This window comes from Aplidium turbinatum, chromosome 6 (assembly GCF_918807975.1).
Source record: "Aplidium turbinatum chromosome 6, kaAplTurb1.1, whole genome shotgun sequence".
Lineage (NCBI taxonomy): Eukaryota > Metazoa > Chordata > Ascidiacea > Aplousobranchia > Polyclinidae > Aplidium > Aplidium turbinatum.
In genome coordinates this window covers 33,904,173-33,930,653 of record NC_137477.1, presented here as the reverse complement: position 1 = coordinate 33,930,653, position 26,481 = coordinate 33,904,173, and the positions used below count along the sequence as shown (strand labels likewise).

Genomic DNA, 26,481 nt, shown 5'->3' with positions numbered 1-26,481 from the left:
TGGTGTCCAACCCTATGTTTATGGGATCAGGCAATCTGTTAGTGCATATCGGAAAAGTCACTGACAATTGGAGGTTGACTTAATACTAATTTATCGTTTTTTTACCTTTATTAGGTGATTTCTTTAAACAAAGTTTCAATTTCAGGGGCATTGTTTAATGTGTAACATGGTTTTCTCTGAGAAAAGACTGAAGTTCCTGAAACTGTCACATGGACAATCTGTTGCTCCATAGTGTCCTGAATGTCATCAGTACCAGGTGGTCGCTGCCAAGTTTCATCTCCTGTGCCAGCACACATCAGAAGTTCCACCCCCATTATCGTCGAGGTAAAACCCAACGTACCATCTTTTGTTTTTTCTCCCACATCCTATATGACGGCAAGTGATTGGTTTGGCTGGAACACCAGACCTTCCATATCCTGACCCTCGGCCTCTTTAGCTCCTGTAAGTGTTTGCACTATTTCCTCTTCACAAGGGAAGACCACTGCTTCCTCAACTTGGAAATGATTTCCAAGTTGAGGAAGCAGTGGTCTTCCCTAGAAGTACAGTGAGATTCTCAATCATCTCCTCTTGGGATACCTTGTTGACCTGGTAAATATCTTTGCGGACATCTGCATCATGTTGGTAGGTGACTCTCTGATATTGGATTTCTTGCCTGAAGAATGTCTTTAGCTCAGGTGACTTTTTTAGAAACAAGAGTGTTTACTTCACGGACAGATGTAAAAGGCCCCCCATGTTTTTACATTTCACAAGGAGTTGGTCAATAAAATCACTGGTTGTCACTTTCTTTCGTAAATTCTCTTTCAATCTTTGCTTTTTCTTCTCTTTCTGCTTGTTGCTTCAGGCCACCTCCATTAAATCTAGTTGTTTGAGAATAGTAGTGGTTGATCGCTCAACTTCAGTGATTTGTCTTTCTGATAGCATAAGGTCATCTTTGATCCTCTTTGTCTTGAACATTCTGTTTGAGTGTTTGGCCGATTGTGAAGCAAGATAACCAAACTTGGCCAAGTACCTCTCTGCATTCAAGTTGTTTGTCGGCAGGTTTTTTCGTTGGTCTGATACCAGTGTATGGAGAGGAGTTGCTTGAGCAGCATTAAGATCAACATCTCAATACTCAAGCTTGCATTGCAGTTCCAGCCTGGATGCACATTTCTCCAAGAAGATGATCAAGATCGCTTTGTGGAGCATTGTCTTCCATTTTCACATGTGTCCATTCTACATGGTAGTCCCGAAGGGTGTGTGTCTTTTTTCAGCAAGGTCACTGCAGAGCTGAGGAAGGATGTCAATTACCAAATCCGGTTTTCTTGTTCTACACGGTTAAGGAAGGGCATTGTCACTTGGCATGTAAAATTTTCAAGTGCTTCGAATCCAGCTATGATGAAATCATTCTCAAGGTAAACTTTACAAGGTCCAACAAGATTATTTAGCGGTGTCTTGGCAAGTAACTGCTTCATGTATGGAATGCAATCATAGACTGCATCTACCTGATATCCAAGTCGGGTAAAACGTCGCTCTTTGTAGAGGCTAAACGACTTATATACTCCAGCTTCCTCTAAAATCACATCAAACTTTTCTGCTGAAGATGCTGTCTTGCGCTTGCCATCACCCTCATGGGCTGTGAGCTTTAAAAGAACTGCCAGAGCAGTTTCAACCACAGATTTGTTGTTTCAACTTACAATATTATAACAATATTCAACTCTAGTTTCAACTTACAAAGAAAATGATATGGCACATGCTTTGATGCAAGTTGTTCTGCAACCCCTATCTCAATCTTGAGATTTTTGCCTGTGGCATCTGTCATGATGGCATCAATCTGCTCCCATAGACGTACTGCAGTCCAGCGAGGGTCATTGGCAGATACCTATAGTCTCTTCATCGTCTCAACATAAAAGGGCAACTATTTGGTTTCTATCTTTAAATGCAAAGAAGAGAAGATGTAGAGAGATCATCTTACATTAAGTGTAATCATCATCACAAAACTTTAAAATCAGAGTAATCATTATCACGAAAATTTAAGATGAGCCAGGGCCAATCACCGTCTATCCTACGTCTCTGTGTAGTGTCAAAGTGTAGAGTTACTTTTGTTGTGGGCTTCTTATTTACAAAGGCATTTGCACCTGCTACTTCCTGACAGAGTGCCTTTTTATGTTTGAATTTGTTTATAGATTTACCTGAAAGCAGGACAATTTCATACAGTTTAAAGTCTGTTGATGATCGAAATAAAAACAACAAATAAGTTTTAAAAAGTGGGTAACTTTGTCAAACTATATCATAACTCTACACATAAAAGATATACCGGTAGCATACTTATTATTGCTTAAACAGATTGCCTGACCCCACAAACATAGGGTAAGTCACCACAACCAGGTAAAAATACCCCAAAATGACCAAGTAATAGCTAAAAACGTAATTTTTCGGGAAAATGGCGGCCATTTTGAATTTTCGCCCTGCACACTTTTTTCTTGGAACTCAGGTCAAAAATTTTCTCATTTTATGTTGAGATAGGCTAAATAGAACACAAAAAAACTGTCCCTAAAGCAAAACAAAAAATTGCCCATTTATAGCCCACTGCTAATTGTAGAGAATTAAAAACTTGAAAATATTTAAAGAATCAAATATGCCATTAAATTATTGCTATATATACAAGATTGTAATGCAATAAAGCCAGCGTTCGAATAGAAAAGGTAACACTATATGGAAAAATAAAGAACCAATGGGGCGATTTTGGGACTCATGTTGCCAACTTCCTCGTGGTGAGTCCTGGTAATTCAAATTTATGAAGCAAATGGCAACAATCAGAGACCGCAACTCACAGGGCACCCAAGGTGGTAAAAGAATAAACCCTTGGCCCCGGTGTCCAACAGGAGGAATTCATCCTCCTGTCGGAGTAACAATCTTGCAGTTAAACGTTGAAGTCGTTACCAAAGCCAAATGCAACATCTCACACAAAAGCATAACGTGACAGCATTGCTCCTGCAAGAAACCCACACCACCGAAGTATTGAAGTCAAAGATCAGTGGATATACCCTGGCAGCATGCACCAATAGCAACATTCATGAAATAGCCACATAATATGTGAGGTAGAGTTACTCGAAAGGAGGTGATGCAAGTTATATAGAAAATGAAATCGGTTAAGGCTCCTGGACTATCTAAAAAAACAATGATGGAGATCAGTCAGCATGTGCTAGATCGGGGGTTCCCAACCTGGGGGCATGGCCCCCGAGTGGGCCATGAGCCTTTTTCAAGGGGGCCATGGAAAAATTAGAAAAAAAAGTAATTTTTTTAACTTATCATCTCTAAGTCCCAGGGTTGTCGGTATTTTACCCAACCCAAAAAAAACCATAAAAAAAACCCAGAGCATCATATTTGTCCAACTTTTATCAGAAAATTGAAAAAATGAACCAAAGTACCACAATGTACTTAAAACAAACTTCAAATTAGGACTTCAGGATGTGATTGTGAAGGAAATTTCCAGGGATAAATTGAGAACACAGCGGATATTTCTGTACACAAAAATCAAGTAATGCCACTTTGTACTGCACTAAAACTCATCTATGCAAGAAGGCCTCATAGTTAAACAGCCCCAGGGCTGCGATTTTTGCCTTTTTCGGTGACGAGGTCACTTGACACGCGCCATCACTATTCGACAAACGCCGTGCCTTACGAAAAAAAAACGAAAATAAAAAGGAAAAAAAAACCGAGAGAGAACTAAACATCGTCAGGTCGAGGAACAATCGGGGGGGGGGGGAGCATCACGTGATGCAATCATAAGAGTGCTGACTTACGTAAACTTTTTTGTGCCAGGTACTTCAAAGCAAGGTCTAAAAGCGACGCTTCACACGAGAAACTCCCAAGGCGTCAGCGCCGCCATTTTGAACACTGCGGGAGAACGCTTTGATCGAAGTTCCAACACCTGGCATCAAACATTTCGCAACACACGTTTCGTGCTATTCGACACAACGGGTTTCTTTTATAGATGAAATAACCTAGGCTACGTTGAGTTGTCAACGTCTATGCCAGTTTGTATTTCGCAGTTTGAGCTAATTAACAATATTGCTCTGGTAAAATGACTGTTGGATACTTGCTACGAAAGTTTTTCACATGTAGAAAACAGCCTAGTTTCCGACCAGACGTGCAGAAATACAGATGAAAAAAGCCGCTATTTTTATGGAAAGGAACATTTTGAACACAGCGGGAAAGTACTAACGCCTGGCATCAAATATTTCGCCACACACGTTTCGTGCTATTCGACACAACGGGTTTCTAACTTTCTTCGAAGTAGGCTACTTTTACTTGTCAAGGTCTATGCAAGTTTGTATTTATGTCTGACTTATCCACTTGTTGTTCCAAGAATGGAGAATTTTTTTGCAATGTGAATGAAGAATAGTAGACAGATAAACACGGTTGCAACTCGACTTCCTTCCACTAAAAGGGTTTCTGTGATTACGTAATGGGCGATTTTGCACTTGCATTCACAAAAGCACACAACCTAGCTAGCAAAACCCGTCATTTTTACATTGATTCAACGTCTACAGACGTGAAGTCGCAATGCAAAAATAACAAATTTTGATGCCTGCGTATCAATGCCCAAGAAGTTTGTTTGACATTAATTCGACATCTAGCGACGTTGAATTGAATTATCATAAAATAACGTTAATTGTTCAACCAGGTACCGGTAACAAATTAATAGCTCACTACGAGATGATTGCCTCGATTTACGTTTACACTAACATAATTTCGGCACAATTGGGATACTGCGAGCAAACACGAGTCTGTTTGATAAAGAACTAGCTGTCAGAATCGGAATTATCAGATGCTGTATCGGAGGATAAGGTTGTCGCGTCGTCACTAGAATACTTGAAGATGCAAAACTGCCCGTTCATGAACGCGCGATGCCATATGATCGGAAGCATTACTTTACTGCCCAAGAACCATTTATCGAATTTCGTACTACTTTTTTAACTTGACCCCGTAGCTTTTCTAATTCCAGTTTGTTTCCGTCATAAAATTCTTTACAAATTTTGCAAAATACCACACTAACTTTTCCTTCTGTTTGATAATCTATAGCAGGTAAATTCTACTTTTAAGTGTATCTTCTTTCACTATAATCTATATTCGCAACGACATCGGTAAACAATAAGCATTCGATGAAAAAATAACTTTTGCGTAACAATAAGCCGGCATTTATAAGGTTGCAAACTTTTTACAGTTCATAAGAGCATTGTCAGCGCATAAAATAGCTTGCGTGATGCTCTGGGCTACCGCCGTGTGACACGCGATGAAGAAACGCATAAAATTTTGTTTGATTAAACATTAAAGCATACGGCAATTGCCGCCGTAATCCAAGGTTTGTTGATTTGGCGACGGCAATGTTTTTGCCGTCGTAGATACAAGCTAATATCGAGGGCAATTTGTATACATGTCCGGTAGGTACATAACTTAGCGCTTGATACCCCTTGCAATCACTCAACCAGCGTGCGATTAAAAGCTTAAGTAAGTGACTCTGATACCACACAACTTGTGCGGTAACTCGCAGCCAAACGCTTATAATCTGACTCTTGTGACAACATATTACTATTCGACAAACATACGCAGAATTTTTGGTCGTTCGACAAGAAAGAAAAAATCGCAGCCCTGAACAGCCCTAGTGCATTATTTTATTGAGTTATGCCAGCATGTACTGTGAGAGCGGAATGGCCCGTTTCGGTGAGTTCCCTATTCGGTGAGAGCCTTTTTCAGTGAGAGCCCTATTCGGTGACTTTTTTTTTAATTATTGGGTACCGTAGCCTAATTATCATTGCCGTTATAGGGTTAGGGGGTTAAGGGCTAGGGGGTAAGGGTTAAGGTTGGGGTTAGAGTTAAGGGTAGGGGTTAAGGGTTAGGGATTACGAGTTAGGGTCTTATTTCAACGTTTAACGACGTTAAAACGATGTAAAAGCGGCAATGACAATTAGGCTACGGTACCCAATAATTTTCAAAAAAATCACCGAATAGGGCTCTCAACGAAAAAGGCACTCACCGAATCGGACTCACCGAATGGTAGCAGACCCGAGTGAGAGGCACTTCATTGATAAAAAGTAGTATTTGAGGTGCGAAATAAGCATGAATCTACCTTTTTTGCATCTTTTTAAATATATAAAACCCAATAAAACCCCCCCAAAAAAATGGGTTTTTAAAAAAACCCATGCGGGTTGGGCTTTTTTAAAAAAAACCAGGTTTTTTTCAACCCTGCTAAGTCCACTCCAACACTATATAACAAAAGAAATAAATTAAAATTTAATAAAAATACTAGTACATTTTGCCAAAATCTTCATGAAATGGTCTTTAATTCCCGGTTGTTTCAAAAATAATACAGTCAACCCCGCTTAATCGGACCACATCGGGACCAAGCCAAATTGGTCCGATTAAGCGGGTGGTCCCATTAAACGGGAGAACGAATTTCGTTATTTTTTTCGTTTTTGAAAATAGTTTAAGCATTTTACAATTGCGGCTATAAACACAACCAAAACACCATCAACAATCAAAACAAAATACAGTACAACTGTACAAGTGTACAGTAGTCACTGGAAAAATGCATCAAGGGTCGTCTGTCTTTTGGCTTTATCAGCAATTTTTCGGACTGTCTGTACACAAACATCCAAATGCTTGTGGAGGTCTTGCTCGGCTCCTTGTTCGACAAAATATTTTTGGAGTATTGCAACGCAATGCTTGGCTTCACGATGGGTAACCTTAGGCAAAGGTTTGGCCTCATCATCTTCGTCTTTGCCATTTTTATTCAAGCACTAAAAGCATTCATTCATTCTTCTGTACAGTACTCGGTGCTGCATCACAATTACTGCAATTCTGATTAGATGACAATTGACCTTATGACGTGACAACAAGCGTTTGTTTATCTGTAGCCTACTTCACTTTAAAATGGCTTAGTGAGAACGTAGCACGTTGCCCATCAACAACTCTTGACGCGTCACCTCGCAGAAAAATGTATAACAAGTAAAAAACGTTAACCATAAAGGCCTATTTTAGGGCGGAAGGTGGTCCGTTTAAGCGGGGAAAATTGTACAGAAAAATGGATTTGGATTCGGGACCAGTGCAAAATGGTCCGAATAAGCGGGTGGTCCTATTAAACGTGGGCCGATTAAGCGGGGTTGACTGTAATATAAGATTTCAATATAAAGTTGTAAACAGTTGCGACTTGCTCTTTCCACCACCAAACCAGCAATAAGACATTGTCAGAGCAAAAACAAGCTCAACCATCACATTAACTGCATAATTATGTAATAACTAATTAATGTACTGTCATGTTTATTGTGTGTTGTATTTATATCACTTTATCATTTTAACTACCGGTTACTGTATAAACAATTTTTTTAATGACAACGACGTTTCTTAATTTTTTCAAAAAGTTGAAAAAATAGGGAGGCCATTGATTTTTCAAAATTTTCAAAGGGGGCCAACAGTGTAAAAAAAGGTTGGGAACGCCTGTGCTAGATGGAAAAGGAATTCCAAATGAATGGAAGATGAGCGTGGTGACTGGTGATATAATGAAGTGTGAGTCATACAGAGGAGTAAAACTGTTAGAGCATGAAATGGATGTAGTGGAAAGGGTGTTGGAGAATAGAATAAGAACTTTAGTGAACCTGGACGAGATGCAGTGTGGATTTATGCCTGGGAAGAAAACAACAGCTAGCCACATAATATGTGAGTTAGAGTTACTCGAAAGAAGGTGATGCAAGTTATAAAGAAAATGAAATCGGTTAAGGCTCCTGGACTATCTAAAAAAGCAATGATGGAGATCAGTCAGCATGTGCTAGATCGGGGGTTCCCAACCTGGGGGCCCCGATAGCTCAATTGGTTAGCGCGTCACTTCTGGAACTAAGAAGCTTCAAGAGCAAGCGGTGCTGGTTCGACTCTCGGGGTGTGCGCTTGAGCAACGCACGTTAAGGACTGCTCTCCATTCAGCGGCATCTTAAGGATGGAATAGTTCCCTGGCAACAAGACTTCAACAATCGGAAACTTCACTCTGTCAATCTCGGTGACCGGGCCTGCGTCAGTGATTCAAAGCCTCTACAGGTATGTGAAACTGCCAGGATTAAGCTCTGCAAGAAGCTTTCCCAGTCCGAGGATAAAGATTCAATCAATCAATCAAACAGATGTTATTTTTATTTTGACAAGGTTGATAGAATGGGCAATGATAAAAAAAGAAATACCAGAGGCACTCGTGCAAGCAGTTATGAAATGGGCAGTGACTGCAAGAGTAAGATTTAGTTGGGTGAAATTCAGGGAGTGTCGTTAGTTGTTATGTGGTAGAAGATTTCCGTTGAAAATGAGAGAAAGAATTTATATTAGTTGCGCGAGATCAGCAATACTGTATGGAAGTGAGACATGGTGCTTACGGGAAAACGAATTGGTGATTTTAAGAACTGAGGGAGCGATGGTGAGGGCAACAGTGCACTTCTTTAAAAACAGCCACATTGGAGGCACTTGTGCGAGTGTCGTTAGATGGTCCCACAACACACTACTGGATCACAATCCCCATAAAGCAGTTATTGCGTGGTACAACAATTCTATTGCAGAAAATCGCCAAGACTTCAACAATGCTAAGTGATCATTTTAACATTGTTGTAAATTTAATTCTATTTACTTGTGCTGTCGTTATTTTTATTTTGGTATCCAAGTATGCAGGTTTGGCCGCCGAGAAGGAGCTCCCAGTAGGGGGAGCAAGTCTTTTAGGTGCAAACAGTTAGGCGCGCACACTGTGGCATCAGGATATTTAGGTGCGGAGTGGCGCCCGTTCATTTAGGTGCTATTCCTTATTCCTAGTATAGTTTGCAGATTGCATCAGTTTGGCCGGTAGGGCGATACTTTCACACAAAATGTTATAAAAATCTTCATATTTACACCTCCTGAACCTTTTCAAACAAAAGCATATGCGCCGACTTCCGGGGTGGCCGGGGGGTGGTGCCCCCCGTAAATTTATGGTTGAGGGGCAACAAAAATGGTTATTACAAGTGGTGTTTCAAAGATAAAGCACTTTGCAAAAGAGATTTAGATCATTTAAATGGACTTAAAGAATGCCGAAAGCGAAAAATAGCCTACGTTGCTCTTGCCCGCAAAACAGCAGCTGATCGCATGGTTTTCTCATACAGTACGGAAATTTCAAAGTAAATGGTAGAGTAACTTACGCTGCTGGAATATTCCCGGACGGACTGAAAGCACAAACTGAACAAATGATACGAGAATGATTGCGAGTAAATTATGTGTAATTGAGTAAAATAGCGTTATGGTTATGAGGTCATCACCTTTCTCGCCCCCCAAGGTTTTTTGAAAAGTCGGCGCCTATAAACAAAAGAGCTTGCTAAGTAGGTTTTTTGCTGTACCTGTATAGTCAGGCACTGCACACCAAAATTTTTACCACCCGCTTGAATATAGGCTACGGTATATTTTTAGTGTAGTTACTATTTGACTCTGAAAGTGAACTCAGTCATGTTCGGAAACTTGAATAATAATTTATTGATAAAGCTTTCGCCAAAGCAAACCTGGACCAACAACAAATAAATGCCGAACACGCGCATTAAAAAAACTATATATTTTCTGTTCAAAACTAAGAAAACTATTAATACTACAAAAAGTGCTCAATGCTAAGCAAAAAAGCAAAGCAGAGCGAATTAAATCAAATATAGTTATTACCGTACTATATTTGATTTATTTTCTGTTCAATATAACATTTTGTGTGAAAAGCATTGCAGGTCTAAGCAGCTTCAACAACTGAAGCCATGACATATTTTTCTGTACAATATAACATTTTGTGTGAAAAGCATTCCCTGATAAAGCAGCTTCACTCACTGAAACCATGACTAACAACACATAAATGCACGCGTATTAACAAAACAGACATATTTTTCTGTTCAATACAACATTTTGTGTGAAAAGCATTGCCCTACCTGTCAAGCTGATACAATCTGCAGACTTTACTAGGAATAGCACCTAAATGAACGGGCGCCACAGTGCTCCGCACCTAAATATCCCGACGCCACAGTGTGCGTGCCTATTTGACCGGCGCCTAACTGTCAGCGCCTAAAAGACGTGGACCCCCCCCCAGTAGGCCACGGTCGTTGCAGGAAAAAAACGAATTTTAATGCCTGTGCTGATAAGTTGAGTGGCAATTCTATGCAAAACTATAGTAAACTAATTTCTAAGTTATTCTGCAGTTATAATTTTATAATACAGCTTCTCTTGCATAACTTTATTATGATTAATGAAAACAGCTTTATTACTTTTTGTTTTGTTACTTGAAAAATGATTGAAATGATAGAAAATAGTATAAAAACAAAAATAATTATAAAAAAACAATGATTAAAAAAAATCCTAAACATCCTAGTGATGATTATCAACCAACAACACCGTCACATTGTGTGACATACTGTATTGTAGATTGCTAAAACTTTTAATGTATGATGCAATATGGAAGAGGCTAAAAATAACAAATTACATGATGTGAGTAAACCATTAAACATCCATAGACAATAATTAGATGAAGAACATATTCAATTCATATTACCATAATATTAACTGGAACTGGTCTTGCAAAATCACTCAAAAACTATTTCAGTAGCTGTAGAAGAATTTGCAACTTTGAAGAGACTTTCTAGAAAAGTTGACTCGTAGTTTAATACCTGCAATGCAAACAATAAATAACTTACAATGAGGGCATTTCATGTCAATCATTTTTTGTTTGTTTGTTTGTTTATCTTTATCCTGCATTGCAGGAAAGCGGACTTGAGCGCTATGCATCGGTGTACGCCTTCCGACGTACACCTGACCCACGCTGCAGCCGACGGCAACGTCTGTTTCCGGTTGTCTACTTTACTTATGACTGAAATTTGGTACTATCCATTACTCGAAATCGATCATTGGGTAGAGGCAATTATCGTAAAGTTTCTTGCCTAGAGAAACAACAGCAAGTGCGGGTGTTTTCTTCTATTTTGCGCATAAAGAAGAAAATTGCAAAACCTGGAAGAGTTAAAAATGTCAATTTGATTCAGTATAGGGGCAGCATCTCATATCTTATGTTGAGAGGAGCAAGAGGATGCAACCTAATTCGTACCGTCAGTTCGTACCTTGAAAAGATCGAATAAACAATTTAAAAAAGCCGATGTCGCTGATCACAGTTTCTGCAAACATTTTAATATTTTCCGCAAACAAACAAAAACCCTTAGGATCATTACCAGAAACTTTAAAATGTTTGCGGAAACTCAGATCAACCCTAATGTTTGCGTAAACTGCGATCAGGGTCCAGCGACTTCGGCAAACTCTTAGGATCATTACCGGAAATTTTTAAATGCTTGCGGAAACTGCGGAAAAACGGAAACTCCGATCAGCGACTTCGACTTTTTTTAACTTTTTCTCTCGATCTTTTCGGTGTACGGTCAATTGGTCGACAGACAATTGGTCGACAGGACAATTGGTCGACAAGACAATTGGTCGACAGGACGTTAGGTCGACAAAACGATTCATTTTAGGGTCAAGGTTAGGGTTAGAATTAGGGTTAGGTTAGGGTTAAGGTTAGTTAACTAACCCTAACCCTAAAATGAATCTTTCTGTCGACCTAACGTCCTGTCGACCAATTGTCTTGTCGACCAATTGTCCTGTCGACCAAATGTCTGTCGACCAACTGACCGGGTACCATCTTTTCAGGGTAGCCTACAAACTGAGGGTACGAACTGTTCAGGGTACGAACTAGGTTGCACCCCTTACCTTTAACTATAGGTAATAAAAAATAGAGACTTAGCCACTAGCCCAACCAGGGCCGTAGCCAGACCGCAGAGCTAGGGGGGGCCAACTTTTGTTAGGGGGGGCCAAAAAAATTTAAATGATTTTGGCATTTTAACCTCTTAAATACCGGTATCCACAAAAATTGCAATATATTAGATTAGTGTAAAGCCCAACACTGGTCTCTTATTTTATCCGCTAGTTAAATCACGGCAACCATATTACAATGACCAACATAACACAGCAATTGTTGACTTGTTGTATAAATAGCGTTAGGCTACTTGTTATGAGCAGTAGCGTAGCCAGGAATTTTGAAAGGGGGTGGGGTTGACGGCGAGTTTCGCTTATCGTGACACCCAGCGGCGGAGGGTCTGGGGGGCCTCCCCCAGAAAATTTTGAAAAATTACTTTGAATTTGGTGCATTCTGAGAGTATTTTCAACAAAAATGTGGGTATGAATATTCCTGTAAAATGGTGCTGTCCGGTGGCATAGCAAAAGGATAAGATCATGTTTTCTTCGGCATTTTTCGGAAATAAAGCTACAAGTCTCTATGTTTTCTTGTTGCTAATTCCAGGCTAAGATATTTGAATGTTTGGTAATGGCAAAACTCGCTCTTTGCAGTTTCGTTTAAAGTTAGGCAAACTTTGTTTTAGAGACATAAAGAGACCCCCCCCCCCTTTGGCTACGCCACTGGTTATGAGCAAAAACTTTAACTGGCTCGAAGAAGCTAGTGCCGAGGATTTTGATAGATATGATTACATTCCGCCTATACACCCGTGAGCTAGTCTATTGCAGTCGCGGATGTTTGGATGCAAACCGTCTCACAAACAAGTCTACATCGATAGATTTCGATACAGAATGTTCAAAGGCCATAAGCACCAAGTTTGCCTGTTTTGGTTGTAACATGCTCCGTCTAGTGGGAGCGTCAACCCTTGTTAACACTGAGAATCCACACTCACAAACGGCAGTGCTAGATCCAAATGTAGCAATATCTGCTGCAAGGTTGAACACTTTACAGATTAGAAAACTAGAAACAAAATTTATTTACACGTCATACCAAAGACTTTTTAAAAAATGATACTGAATCTAATTTCTGCTTGGCACTGAGTAATGGAGTGGATTCGGGTAATAATGTACTCAGTTGCGCCTCTATACGGCTGCATTGACACTGTCTGCTTTGTAAAGCGCTGAGGAGCAACGCATTCTGCGATGGATACAGCGCTATATAAAAACTAACATTATTATTATTATTACCGGTACACTGATTGAAGAGAAAAAATAAACACTGCTTAAAAGATTACGGTTTATATTTTGTATGCGTTGTCTTCAAAAACCACTTGCTTTACCACTGCACATTTTGCGATTTATCTCTGCACTAATTTGATTTATCAGTGCACAAATTGGTTATCACTGACCCTTAGAATATGGTACCGAAAATAGCGACAGCTGATGTCAAATAGCCTAATTTGTACCGGTTTGTAGGCCTGCTGGAAAACCATTCCCTCTTTGTTAGGTTATCATTCTTTCTCAAAACATTTTTATTTTGCACAGTTTCTGACAATTTTTCTACCAACCTAACACGTGTTGGCCTTGGTTGAATTGAACATGTTGAGGTTGCCAAAGGAGGGGGTGGGGGGGGGGGGGGCGAAATTGTTTAATCATAGCTGTTAACTAAACAAAACAATTGTAGTTAATTGGGCCTAGGTTGGAGCTCTGCAACGGGAAAGATGGGCAAAATCATTACAATTGTAGCTGTTGCTCGAGAATGTTGGAATTTTGCCAGGGGGGGGGCAAAATTTTTTTCAGGGGGGGGCGAGGCCCCCCCTGGCTACGGGCCTGAGCCCAACTCAGGGATATCTAAAGAAGGGGATGCGAAGGCTCACAGCGATTGCCTTATTCTTATGACACTACCAGGGCGGTAGTTTATAGCGCTTGAAAGATGCGGTTATATTCAAAATTGCAGAAAGTTTTGTAGTGCAGCTGGTACAGTCAGCCACATAAGACAGTTAGTAAATGTTACATAGAGCATATTTAAAAAATACTTGTTTGGAAAGACAGTTGAAAAGTTACCAGTAGCCTAAGCTGTTTTTTTAACAAAACCTTAGCAGTAGGCTAGATGTAAAGCAAGTATAGGCTACGGGTAGTTGAATTAACAAATAGCCCATCAGAGTGGCGTATTACCGTTTTTTTCTCAACCCTGCTTTTGCTACCCTATGTCCCCCGGACAGGAGAATAACCAACTTTTATGATTTAATTTAGGGTGCTTTTACTAGAACATGTTTGAACGTAAAGCATTAAGTCACCACTTTGGACACCTAATTTCTTTCCTGGCCCTTTTACTGCATTACGGGCCCCCCAAGGACTAACGAATAACAACTTTTATGCTTGAATTTAGTCGTTTAGGATGGTTTTAACCAAACATTTTTGCGCGTAAATTATAAAATCACAATTTCGGGCCCCCCAACAATCATAGGCCTGGGCCCTCAAGAGTACGCCGTACCTCCCTCTCGTAGGCCTTGCATCGAGTCAGCTGCTTCCCAGTTCTTAATGTGACAAATGTCAAGCATATGCATATTACGTTGAAACAAGACAGGCTTATGTACCCCGGTTTCTTGTAATTTTCGGCTTTCTGAGTATTTTATGGCATCACTTCTTTTTAAAAATGCTTTTTAAGACTCTCAAAGCAAAAGTTCAGAAAATTTGTCTCCTTTTGGATTTGTGTAACTAAGTTTAATCACCCTTGCACTTGCAAGATCTCGCTTCTAAGTTTGGTGGCTGTGCAATTTTAAGATAATGGTAACACTGTTTTATTGGTGTACGCCTGTAGGGGAGATCCAGGAGAGTTGAGCCACAAGGAGAGTTGATCCACCCCTCTAAAATCTTACTTTTAGTGCAGATGTTTCATCACTAGCGCCCTCTATGTTAGCGTCTATCGTTTTCAGCCATTTTAACGTAGACAAGGGTGTGCTCAACAGCAAGCTTAAAATTTGAAGAAAGAAAACGTTATATCAAGGCAAAAAAGTAAAATTTTGGTTCACAGGTAAGATACTTTTTTTCTCTATAACAAAAGCAGATAGTATTACTGCAACAGGTGTAGCATGTAGGTTATAGACTGTGCTTTAGTTGGGATACGTTTGATCTACTTCAAAGCACTGTTTCCAAAATATTAATGACGAAGTCAAAAAATGGCGTAGGCTACTGTAGGAGAGTTGATCCATTTATGCTTAGGAGAGTTGAGCCATGGCTCAAATCTCCTGTTAAATAAGTTTTTGTAAAACATGTTTTCTTTCTATTCAGAATACAATGCCGCAAGTATACAAACGAAAGACACAACGTGGAAGTACTGCAGATACACTCCAACGTGCAGCAGATGCGATCAAAGGTGGCCTCAGCATACGCTCTGCAGCAGAAAACCACAAAGTTGATAGAATGACGTTAACACGCTATATTGCAAAGCAAAGTGGAAGATCACAAGAATTTAATGCGACTGGTTATGTAAACTGTAAATTAAGCAACATGATATTTTCTCCTGAAATGGAAGCCGAATTAGCACTACATATTAAAAACCTTGCAGCTAGTTATCACGGATTGTCAAAAGCTAAATGTCGACGCCTAGCATATGAATTTGCAATTCAAAACAACGTTGAAGTTCCTGACAATTGGAGGGGAGAAATAATAAATCCGCTGGAGAAGGATATTGGTTAGGGTTTAAAAATCGGCAAAGTCTTAGTATTCGCTCCCCAGAGGCAACGTCCCTAGCGAGAGCTAAAGCATTCAATCGCTACACAGTTGGCCAATTTTTCACCAACCTAGCTGATGTCATGGATCGCTATCATTTTCAGGCTCAAGATATATACAATATTGACGAAACTGGTTGCACCACTGTTCAAAAGCCAGGCAGTGTTGTTGTAGAAAAAGGAATTAAGCAAGTTGGATCCGTGACATCAGCTGAACGAGGGGAACTTGTAACCGTAGTTAATGCAATTAATGCTAGTGGTCACGTGCTCCCACCTATGTTCATATTCCCAAGAAAGAATTATCGTGAATATTTTATCCGTGGAGGTCCAGTAGGTTCAAAAGGAACCGCAACTAAATCTGGCTGGATGAATGAAGATTTGTTTCAACAATATTTAGATCACTTTATACATCACACACGTTGCACTCCAAATGAAAAAGTATTGCTAATTGTAATGAACATTAAATAAAAATGAACATATTGTTTCACCTTAAAGTAAAGGCTTTAATCAACTAAACAAAATATAAACAAACACAAGTTAAAGTCTGCCCATCACAAGCACCTAACATAAGATAAGTGAACAACTAAGTAAAACAGTCCACAACCATCTAGCTGCACGTTCAGCAAGAAAGCAACAACAATAACACAAAGACGAAAGCAAGGATTAAACGCCGCGCAGACTAATCAGCTTGAAGCAGTGCGCGGCATCAACTTGAAGCAACATAAAATTTCACAACACTAATCATGGACAACCATGAATCTCATGTGTCCCTACGAGCAGTTGACAAAGCAAAAGCAAATGGCATTGTTCTACTGACGATTCCACCACACACAAGTCACAAACTTCAGCCATTAGATAAGGCAGTTTACGGCCCGTACAAAAAAGCGTATGGGCATGCTATGGATGCTTGGATCCGTTCTAACCCTGGGAATACTGTGACAATATACCATATACCTGCATTGGTGAATGAAGCTCAAATTTCTTCATGTGTTCCTCGGAATATACTTTCTGGTTTTCAGAGCACAGGCATATTTCCTTATAACAGTGATATATTTACAAAGGCTGACTATGCACCTGCAGCAGTCACTGACAGAATACAAGAGGTCTCCTCATCTGTCAATGATTATGAGATAATGACATCATCAGCAGGTAGCAATGGAGAACAAAATACCTCCCCGGTGAACACTCAAAATAACCCCTCTGCAACAGTTGATGGAGAACAATCTACCTCATCAAACGCCATTAGTAACACAGGAAACAACCCGAAGGTGCTAGGTGAAAGCGAAAAGGACAATGAAGCAGTTTGCTTACCTGAAATTACACCTGACACTAGTCAATCAACAATATACGTGTCACCAAAGGATATCCTGCCCTTCCCAAAGGCTGGTCCAAGGAAGAACAAATCCAAAAGAAGAAGAGATAGCACTAAAATTCTAACTGATACTCCTATCCGAGACGGAATTGCAGCAACCCTTGATGCCCGAAAGAAAAGGCAAGTAAAGCCTGCTCGTGAGTCGGTAAAGAAAACCTTGTTTAAACTCACCAAGAATAAAGCAAAGCAGAAGCGGCGGATTTCTGAGAGCAGCTCTACCAGTGAAAGTGATGTGGAGATAGAATTGAACGATGACTCCGACTTGGAAGAAGAAGTAGATCAGGAAATTGTTGAGGGAGATTTCGTGATAGTCAAAATACTTGGAAAGTCAAGAATTGTGCATTACGTTGGTAGAGTTGATGTTATCGATGGATCTGAGTGTGAAGGAGTTTTTCTTCAGCGAGTGTTGGGAAGGAATAGCAAGCACGCAGATTCCATAACTTTGTTTGACATTATGGGACAAACATGTTTTGACATTATGGGATACTGGACATTACTTTGTGCCGCTTGAGTTGTGCTACGTGTGGAGCTTATGGTATTTAATTGTTTCCCCCAATAAAAATGCTGCAGTAGACTGAGCGTTGATAAAACGGATTGCGTTTTTCAGAGTGTTTTTGTACATTGGGTTTTTCACTAATGAGAATACCCAAGCAAGATTTTAAAACTTCGTGTCTTATAATACCAACGCAATAAAACGGTTTTCATGTGCTTATATGTTGTATGTACTTATACAATGCTATTAGCATTATGGCTCAACTCACCTTGAGACTATGATCAACTCTCCTCCATCGGCGGAGAGTTGAGCCAAAATGACTTTTTTACTTCATCGACGAAATACACATATATGCAATGATGTTAGATTAATTTCCTTTTTTGTGTATGAAGGCGAATGGTTACCCTTCAGTTTACCAAAAAAATTATTTGTGTAACCTAAAAATTTCGATAGATATTTACCAAAGTAGAAAAATTGGCTCAACTCTCCCGGGTCTCCCCTACGGTATTTTAATTCCCTTTTGTTGGCGTCAATTCGTATGTCTACTTAGCCATTCTGTTTATGTTTGCGCAAGCAGCAAAAAATAAAAATTGAATTGAAATTAAATTTTCTTGTAGCAGAATTCGATTTAATTTTCACACACGGTATTACGAGCAGCCTAACTTTGAGTAGGCTATCATGTTGCTGTAGCGGACGTCGGAACACAATAATGGCGTATTCGCAAAGAAAAAGCCGCAGGAGCTACATTGCCGAATGCCGTGACAGAAACGTCACGGAGAGTCTTTATTATGGGTTCTTAAACTCTTTTGGCTGCGCGCCTTCACTTGCAAACTTTGCTCCCCCCTTCTAGTTTAAGTTATGAATCAGAGCCACACTACATAAATTTTACATGTTTTGGAATTCAAAACAAAGTTTATTTTTATAAATCAAAAAATAATTCCATAATCTACTTTTTCTCGCATTTTAATGAGAAGGACGTAAGCATGTAGCCTAGTCAGGGGCGGCTCGCTAGTGTGTGCTGCGGTGCTGCAGCACTCCCATGAAAGTTTTCACAAGAAATTTCTTAAATTTCTTAGCATTTCTTCTGCCCAAAATGTATTTTATGTTCGCTGTTCACAGAATTGCTGACTGTTATAAGTGAAAATTATATTTGGAAATTCTGCCTGCTGTGAAATATTTTGCGCAAGGTTACAGCTAAAGAGACACTTGACTGTGACGTTGTAGAGCCGCGTGTTTTCTTGAATTGCCTGTACAAGCGAATAGGAAAGCGATGTGCTGTGTTTAAAACGGCGCAATAGCGACACCAGTTTGAATCCGCCTTCACGTTGTGAAATTACGCATTGTTAAAGTGTTACGCAATAAACCAATTAGCAGTTTACAATTTCGCTGATTAGTGTTATGTTAGTTACAGATGAACGCAAATAGGTAGGCACTAGAAAAACTGATTTTTTTTAGGATAGGTCTACTTCTCATATTTGGAAAAAAACTGCTTGAACTTAATATGTCATGCAATAAGCAACGTATCTACTGTATATCCAAAATGTAAAGTGACATAGGCCGCGGGAGTCCGCGGGAGTCCGCAGCACCCCTATTTCTAGGACTCACCAGCCGCCACTGGATGTAGTTGCTTGTTTTTTGAAGCCAGCAATTCCATTCGTGACTCAATCAATCAATCATTTTATTTTTCGTCATTAACGCGTCCGGGACGAAAAAGATAGTAACTACAAAAATCGATATAAACCTACCAGCACGTTAACGAACGGAAAGGGTGGCAAAACCTTGAAAGGTTTAAAACGTGCCTGAATGAAAAATTATGTAGTAGCCTAGGCTATAACTTATATCAGTAGTTAACACGGTCACAAAACCCAAAAAAGAAATAGCAAAAAATAAAACAAAAACAGAGAGAAGCACACATGTAGTATTGAATGACAGCCTAATGAAAAGTGTTGTGGATTGAATTTTCTAGTTCCAATATTGATGTGGATGAGCAGTCATAATAATAATAGGATGGAGAAAGAGAGAATGTGTAGTCTATCAACTGCAGTGGTGCATTATGACCATATTTGTATTCCACTTTAATCAACTTTATAGTCATTTTAATTATTAAAATTTGGACTTTGGCAACACAGCCAGCCTATGTGATTTACTAGAGACACCTTTTCTTTTGACGTTTAAAAGCTCGAATCCAATCAACCTTACGAACATTAAGAAACAAAACTCCGCTCCTCTAGTTTTTTTCTGGTATATAAACAGGCAATCGCCATGTATATCCTTTCCTTTTAATTCCTTTTCGTTCAAATATGCTTTAACGATAAGCTGACGTGTTGACAGTAGGCTACTGAACGCAATCTGCTTTAATCCCCACGTGTGTGGTAGGCTACTAGGCTAATCTTAAATAAATCTGTTTGAATCACATGGAGTTTCACAATGGAAAATTTGAAGAACTCTTCAACCTTGATCAACACCTCTATTGCTGGTAACGTCACATGTGCCTTTCTTCCTTGCTTTATGCAACTTTGTATTATAGCATATCTCAGTAGTTGCCATAGCAGCCACCTTACCTACGAAGATTATTTTTTTTAACTACTGTGATCAACTATTATGATTATAGCATACTATAATCTCATTCACCATGCATCGTTTTCCTACAGTGTCTCATCATGCTTTCAATAAGCATTAGGCTGGCTCAAAATCTCAAAAAAAAAAAAATTTTCTTTTAAATTTTTCGTCAGTTTGTAATATTGTTCCTTTTGGTAAATGTATCTCCTATACCAAATTTCACAAAAAAATATTAACGTTTGTTTGAATTTTTTCAAAATATCGAATTTTCGCTTATCCCTGAAACCGTGCACTCGCTATCTTCTAATGCATTCTAGCATCTTAATGGACACAATAAGAGGCAGTAACACAAACTTGTAGCAAGCAACCCAGGTAGCAATAGTCGGCGTGCAGCTGGCGTCATCAGGGCGGCGAGCGCTCACATTGGCGACATCGAAAATCGTTAGCTGTAGGACAGCGCCTCACTGGCGAATATTGTCATGATTTTTTTCTTTAAAGTCATGACGATATTCGCCAGTCAGGCGTTGTCCTACAGCTAACGATTTTCGATGTCGCCAATGTGAGCGTTTTCTGCTAGCTTCGCGCCGTCAACTTTCGAGCGAGAGACGCGCTTTCGATTTTTGCTCGCTTTCCGCTGGCAACGCGCCGTCGAGTTTCGTCAGATGGTGTTGGTTTCGTACGAAAGGCCGAGCTTCGCGCTTGATTACAAAAATTTCGTCATCATACCATTTAGTTGCGCTCATAGCCGTACGAGCCAGGGGGCAGCCGCCCCCCCTGTTGTTTCAAAACGTCGCGAATTCGGGCAAAATCTTGCAATTACTAGGGCAAAAATTGCTATATGAAAAGCTACAAAATTGCATGAATTAAGAAAAACTATAAATTAATATCTTTTACCTATTAAACTAAGTACAGCTTCTTATTTGCACAAGAAATGTGCCGCAAAATCTTCATTTGGCCACACAATATTGATGTATTGTATTGCATGGTGATCAAACTGTAGTACGAAATGCATTTAACCAACAGCATCATGCCAATTTGGGCAGCCACCAAAATATGTCTGTAATACTTTTGTGAAACTGCCCAAATCAAATCGCAAAATTTGCTATATATATATAGCTAATTATATTAATTTTCACAAATGCACCGTGTTGATTTGGGCAGCTCAAAACATGAAATTATTTGATAAAACTGATTAGTCCGTTTATGCAACTGCTCAAATTAGCGTGAGGCAGTTTCCCCAAAATGAACGAATTCATTAATTTAAGGTAGTGGCTTTTTCGTGAACAACCACAGTAATGTAGGTTATATATGTTATCGGTTATAGCCTATAGTGTTTCAGATTGAAAGACTGGAGCCGGTTAAATAGTGTTTCAGATTAAAAGACCAGAGCTGGTTAAATAGTGTTTCAGATTAAAAGGCCGGCGCCGGTTAAATAGTGTTTCAGATTAAAAGGCCGGCGCCGGTCAAATAGCCACTGCCTTAATTTTTCCCATTTACATAACTGTAGTCGTTTAGATTTGGGCAGTGGCTATTTGACCGGCTCCGGTCTTTGAATCTGAAAAACTATTTGACCGGTCATGACGTCACTGCATAAGCACTTTTTTCTTTTTCTCTTTCAAAGCAAAAGACGAGAAGCGCCGATATAAGTTCTAAATTCAACACGTGTTCTTCAACTCAGTCCGTGGCGCGTGCGATACATCTCCGGCTGTCAATCTAGAGGGGATGAGTTCGATACCATCCGGAAGCATTATTTTTTTCATTTTTTTTTTATCTAAATTTTGACCCGAAGCGCATTTATGTGGTCAATTTTTAATTTGAGTAGCCTACAGTCCAAGTTAGTTAATAGTTCTCAAGTATAGTTCTCAAGTTAGTTATATACAATACTTCTTTTAAAAGAAATGATAAAGGTAAAACCATTTTTTAAAGAAGTATTGTATATAACTAACTTGAGAGAAAAATGTAGGGTCGTTCGGCAACACACGTTCACTTATGACGATCGGAAAATTACCAAGAGAAATTCTCAAATTCCAGCAAATTAAAAAAACTCTAACAGTATTACTCACACTTAAAAAGAAATAAAAAATGGGCTGTAGGCTACTCAAATTAAAAATTGACCACAAAAATGCGCTTCGGGTCAAAATTTAGATAAAAAAAAAATGAAAAAAAAGAATGCTTCCGGATGGTATCGAACTCATCCCCTCTAGATTGGCAGCCGGAGACGTTTCGCACGCGCCACGGACTGAGTTGAAAAATTCGTGTTGAAGTTAGAACTTATATCGGCGCTTCTCGTCTGTTGCTCTGAAAGAGAAAAAGAAAAAAGCGCTTATGTAGTGACGTCATGACCGGTCAAATAGTGTTTCAGATTCAAAGACCGGAGCCGGTCAAATAGCCACTGCCTTAGATTTGGGCAACAAAAAAATATGAAATTATCTGATCATAGTCTATTTATAAAACTGCCCAATTGGCATGATACAGTTGCCTCGCATCAAAATTTACAAAGTCTATAATTTTTTTTCATAATATCCATAAATGCATCATCTTGATTTGGGCGACTACAAAATATGAATTTATATAAATCTGGTGAACACTTTTATAAAACAATTCGGGTAAAGAGGTTACAGTACTTTTTCAACCATAAACAGACATAGCTATTAGCTAAGCAACTCCACAACATTTAACAAAAAAATGTTATAGCCTACCTGTTAAAAGTAATGTTAAGGTGTAGCTTAGCTTTGTTTGGTTACTTTTATAAAAGGGTCTGCGACTATTCGGCGATTTTTTGAAAATCCAACGACGCCTTCTGCAAATCCGACGATTGAATATTATTCACTATTCAGACGTTGAAAATGTAAAGACAAACTGTTAGACTAATTGGGTTCTTTGAATCCTATGTCACCGTCTGTATGCAACCTTAAAATATATTACGGTAGTTAATTTTTGTCATCAAATTACCTAGTCTAACTATATTTTTAGAAGTAGTGCTGCCAGACCTTTTTATTTTTTGTACTAAAATTCGTATCATTAAACCACAGTCTCTATAATAGACTGTGATTAAACTACTTTAATTGATTTCAGAACAAAGTTTATTTGAACAGAAGTAGTATGTCTGTGCTTTATTACATTTAATTATAATTTCTCTATTGTTATGTACTTTTTTCTGAATCCGTATGGTCACACTGAGCATGTTTCCTGCAATGTTTATTTTTCTGAGTCTTTTATGACATCACAACTGAATATTTAAGTGGGGTTGTTTTTTATTTGTGGTGTGTAAAACAATATTTGTTACTCCTATCTACCATGCCAAAGTGCAGAAGCATCGAGCAATGCACATGCACAAGCAAGGTATCTTCAAAGAGGAATTCAGTTCTTTTATCTTGATTCCTTTGAGGTAGGGGGGGATATATCCCCCCCAATATTTTGGCAGCATCCCCCCCAATAATTCAGAAAAAATTAGTTGCTATGAAGTTGTACTTCGATTTAGTTGTTTGTAAGCATCTCGAATTGCTGTTGTTTTTCTTTTATTGATGTTTAATCACAGTTCTAATTGTCTTGGATTTGACGCTAGACAATGAAGGACCTTCATTGAAGGTATTCCGGAAAAATTTGCTGCTAATTTTATTTGCAAGCACCACGGCAAAGAAGAGGACCTGAAAGATTGGGTGGAGGCTCGATGGCAGCTACTGCAGACACTCAACTGCATTAAGATATAAAATACTTTACAATCAGTTCATGGACAGAGTTATGTCTGAACTGACCGAGAGGTTTGAAAGTAGCCTGAATTCTGATTTGGCAAAGTATAAAGAACTTGCACGAATTTTCAAGACCGGCTTAGTTCCTGAAATGGTCAAAAATTATCCAGAGCTGAATAGACAATCGATGAGTTATCAAATTGATTCATTCAGCAAGGCAACAGCACCAAAATCTCTGTACGATGCCAAAAGAGCTTACCAGGCATTGTCCGAGTTGAAAAAAACCTCTCTATTCTCAAATACTCCAGCTGATTAAGAACCTCTTTTTGCCCGGTAAGCTTTGCTGCTTGTGAGAGGTCGTTTTCCAATCTTCGTAGATTGAAAACCTGACTGAGAAATACTTTGGGACAGGAAAGGTTAAATGCTAGTGCAGGGGTTCTAGGTTTTATTTATATTAAATGTTTATAACCCCTTGATAACAGCAGAACCGCTGCTGGCGTAACAAAGCTTCGATGGCGTAGAGATAACACAATGAGTCTCAAGTTCTTTTATTCGTGAGTTCGAGTTCTCTGTTAATTTTCAGTAATATTATGAGTCTCTGTAATATTATGAGTCTCTGTTAAGATTGTGAGTCTCTGTCTGAGTCTACTTTCAATAATATTATGAGTGATAACACAATGAGTCTCAAGTTCTTTTATTCGTGAGTTCGAGTTCTCTGTTAATTTTCAGTAATATTATGAGTCTCTGTAATATTATGAGTCTCTGTTAAGATTGTGAGTCTCTGTCTGAGTCTACTTTCAATAATATTATGAGTCTCTGTTAAAAATTGAATTTTATGAGTAAATCTTATATTATATGTCAAAATTGTTTTGTGCAGAGGTATATAAAGCACTTTCAGAAAAAGGAAAAAGAAACAGTTTCGTAATTTAAAATTGGCAAATTCCAACAATGTTTACGAACTAGGTTGAACTCCTACTAGTGAGATTCCATTGCAGAGGTGAATCGCGGATATACTGAATAAGCAATAAATGGCCATTTTAACAGACTCACTTGAGAAAGCTGCGGGTGGTAGGTTATTTGAGTAAAAAATGATCCATCAAAATTATCCCAGTGCACAACAAGTGAGTTTTCTTAAGAAACGCAACTAGCCTATTTATTCTCACTGTTGGGTTCAGTGAGTTTTTAAGAAACGTAAATGTTATGTGAGAATTACGTTTTGTAGAGAGCTAAAAACAATGGAAATTCATTCGGGTCCCTACACTAGCATTGTTTGCAACATTGACCAAAATATTCTTAATGACATCAGCATAAATGACAGTGCTAATGTATTTTCAATGAGCACTACCGTAAAACGCAATTTGGTTGTAACAAGTTCTTGTGATGTGTTTGAAAGTTAGCATTTTTGTCATAAATTTGCAAATGTTCTTCTGTAGCTTCGATTGTTTTCAGTCTCCTGACTAGTGACTTTGTCCTATAGCGCACTAAGTGTAGTGATTCTAGTGAAGGAGAGGGTAAAAAGAAAAGTAGCCTATAACTTCTGTTGTTTTTTTTGGAAAAACTAAGTATTCATTGGAAGGTCATAGCTTCGAATCCAGCTGGAGGTACCAATTTTTCTTTGCTTGTTTCTTAATCTTACAGCAGTCATTCACAAGAGCACAGGTAGCGCTTTTATCTCCACTATTTCTTGTCTGTGTATTATGCTGTTAGCAGCTAATTTACCGAGGTCCGGTGATTGTTTAATAGGCTAAACCTAATTGTTACAGACGGTTGTTCGCCTGGTCAAACGTCATGTAGAAACCGTTCGGGTCTACTGAATATTACGTCATGGAAATTCCTAAAACATGAGCCAAAATTGCACCATCGTCCGTAAGACTCGTGTCAATCCTGTTGAAACCGGTTTAAACATGAAATGTTGCGTCGCCTTTGAGTTATCACAAATTTTTCTGATTCATTCTCGAAGTTGTTTGTTGGAAGTCGGTCGCACATTTAACTGGTTTATTTGGTGCTTGCTAGCTGGACAAATTCTCCGTCTTTTATCCAAGTAATCTGTATCGTAGTGACAGTTTTAGAGGTGTAGGCATTGCACCAGTCATTTCGATAGCCGCGGGCTAATTTTACAGAAATACACTGTTTGATAAGAAGTTCAAGTGTGTGTTTCTTCGGTCATTATATACAGACGAACGGATTCGGGAACTTTATGTTAAAATTTTCCCACGAAGAGATTATGGTTTACCGCTGTGACCATAAAAAATAAAAGACGAGTTCTTGTCAGTTGGTAGGTCAAGAAGAAATTAAAGCAAGAAAAATAAACGACGAATTTGTTAGCTGGTAGGCCAAGAAGCACTTGAAGGCATAAAATTAAACGTCGTGTTTGTTGTCAGCTAGTGCAGAAGAACTAATTAGAAGTACAAGAAATAATAAAAGAAGATTTGTTGGTTGGTAGTCTACACTCTTACAGAAGCAAAGAAAAGTAAAGACATTTCTTCTCAGTTTGGTACTGAAGAAAAATAACTTTGACATTCATTGGCAAGAAAGAAGATTAAAAGACAATCCATCTGTGCTTGTAGATTCAAGTGGAAGAATCCAAGCAAGTTTTGTGGACTTTAGGACTTCATACTCGTACAGCTACGGTATCGTGCATTTAAATTCTTTTTTGTATTTTTACGGTCTTTGCAGTTAAGTTTTTTATAACTACTGTAGCCTAATAATTTGTGTGTTTGTGTAACTTAATTTTTTTAATTGTTAATTTAGCCCCAACATTTAATATGTCTACACTCGGTGGCGACAAGGACTCGACCGCCGTAGTCTCGACTGAGTTTAAGCCTGATGATGTTCTTTGCGGTCGGGCAAGCTATTCTGGGGAGG

The 26,481-nt window shown here is 38.9% G+C and overlaps 1 protein-coding gene across 3 annotated transcripts in view; it reads right to left on the bottom strand.

Moving 5' to 3' along the window:
* LOC145772233 (gamma-1-syntrophin-like) overlaps positions 1-22,822 on the bottom strand; it is a 79,022-nt gene extending 56,200 nt beyond the window's left edge. For 2 of the 3 annotated variants that reach the window (XM_082584085.1, XM_082584087.1), the window contains exons 1-2: positions 22,627-22,822; positions 10,556-10,670 (exon numbers count right to left, since the gene is read on the bottom strand). In XM_082584085.1, coding sequence (XP_082440211.1) covers positions 10,556-10,558 — 3 coding nt within the window. In that variant the 5' untranslated portion in view covers positions 10,559-10,670; positions 22,627-22,822. Of the gene's footprint in view, positions 1-10,555; positions 10,671-18,973; positions 19,109-22,626 lie in introns of those variants that run through there. The other variant, XM_082584086.1, reaches the window with a different exon arrangement.
* Between the last annotated feature and the right edge of the window lie 3,659 nt (positions 22,823-26,481).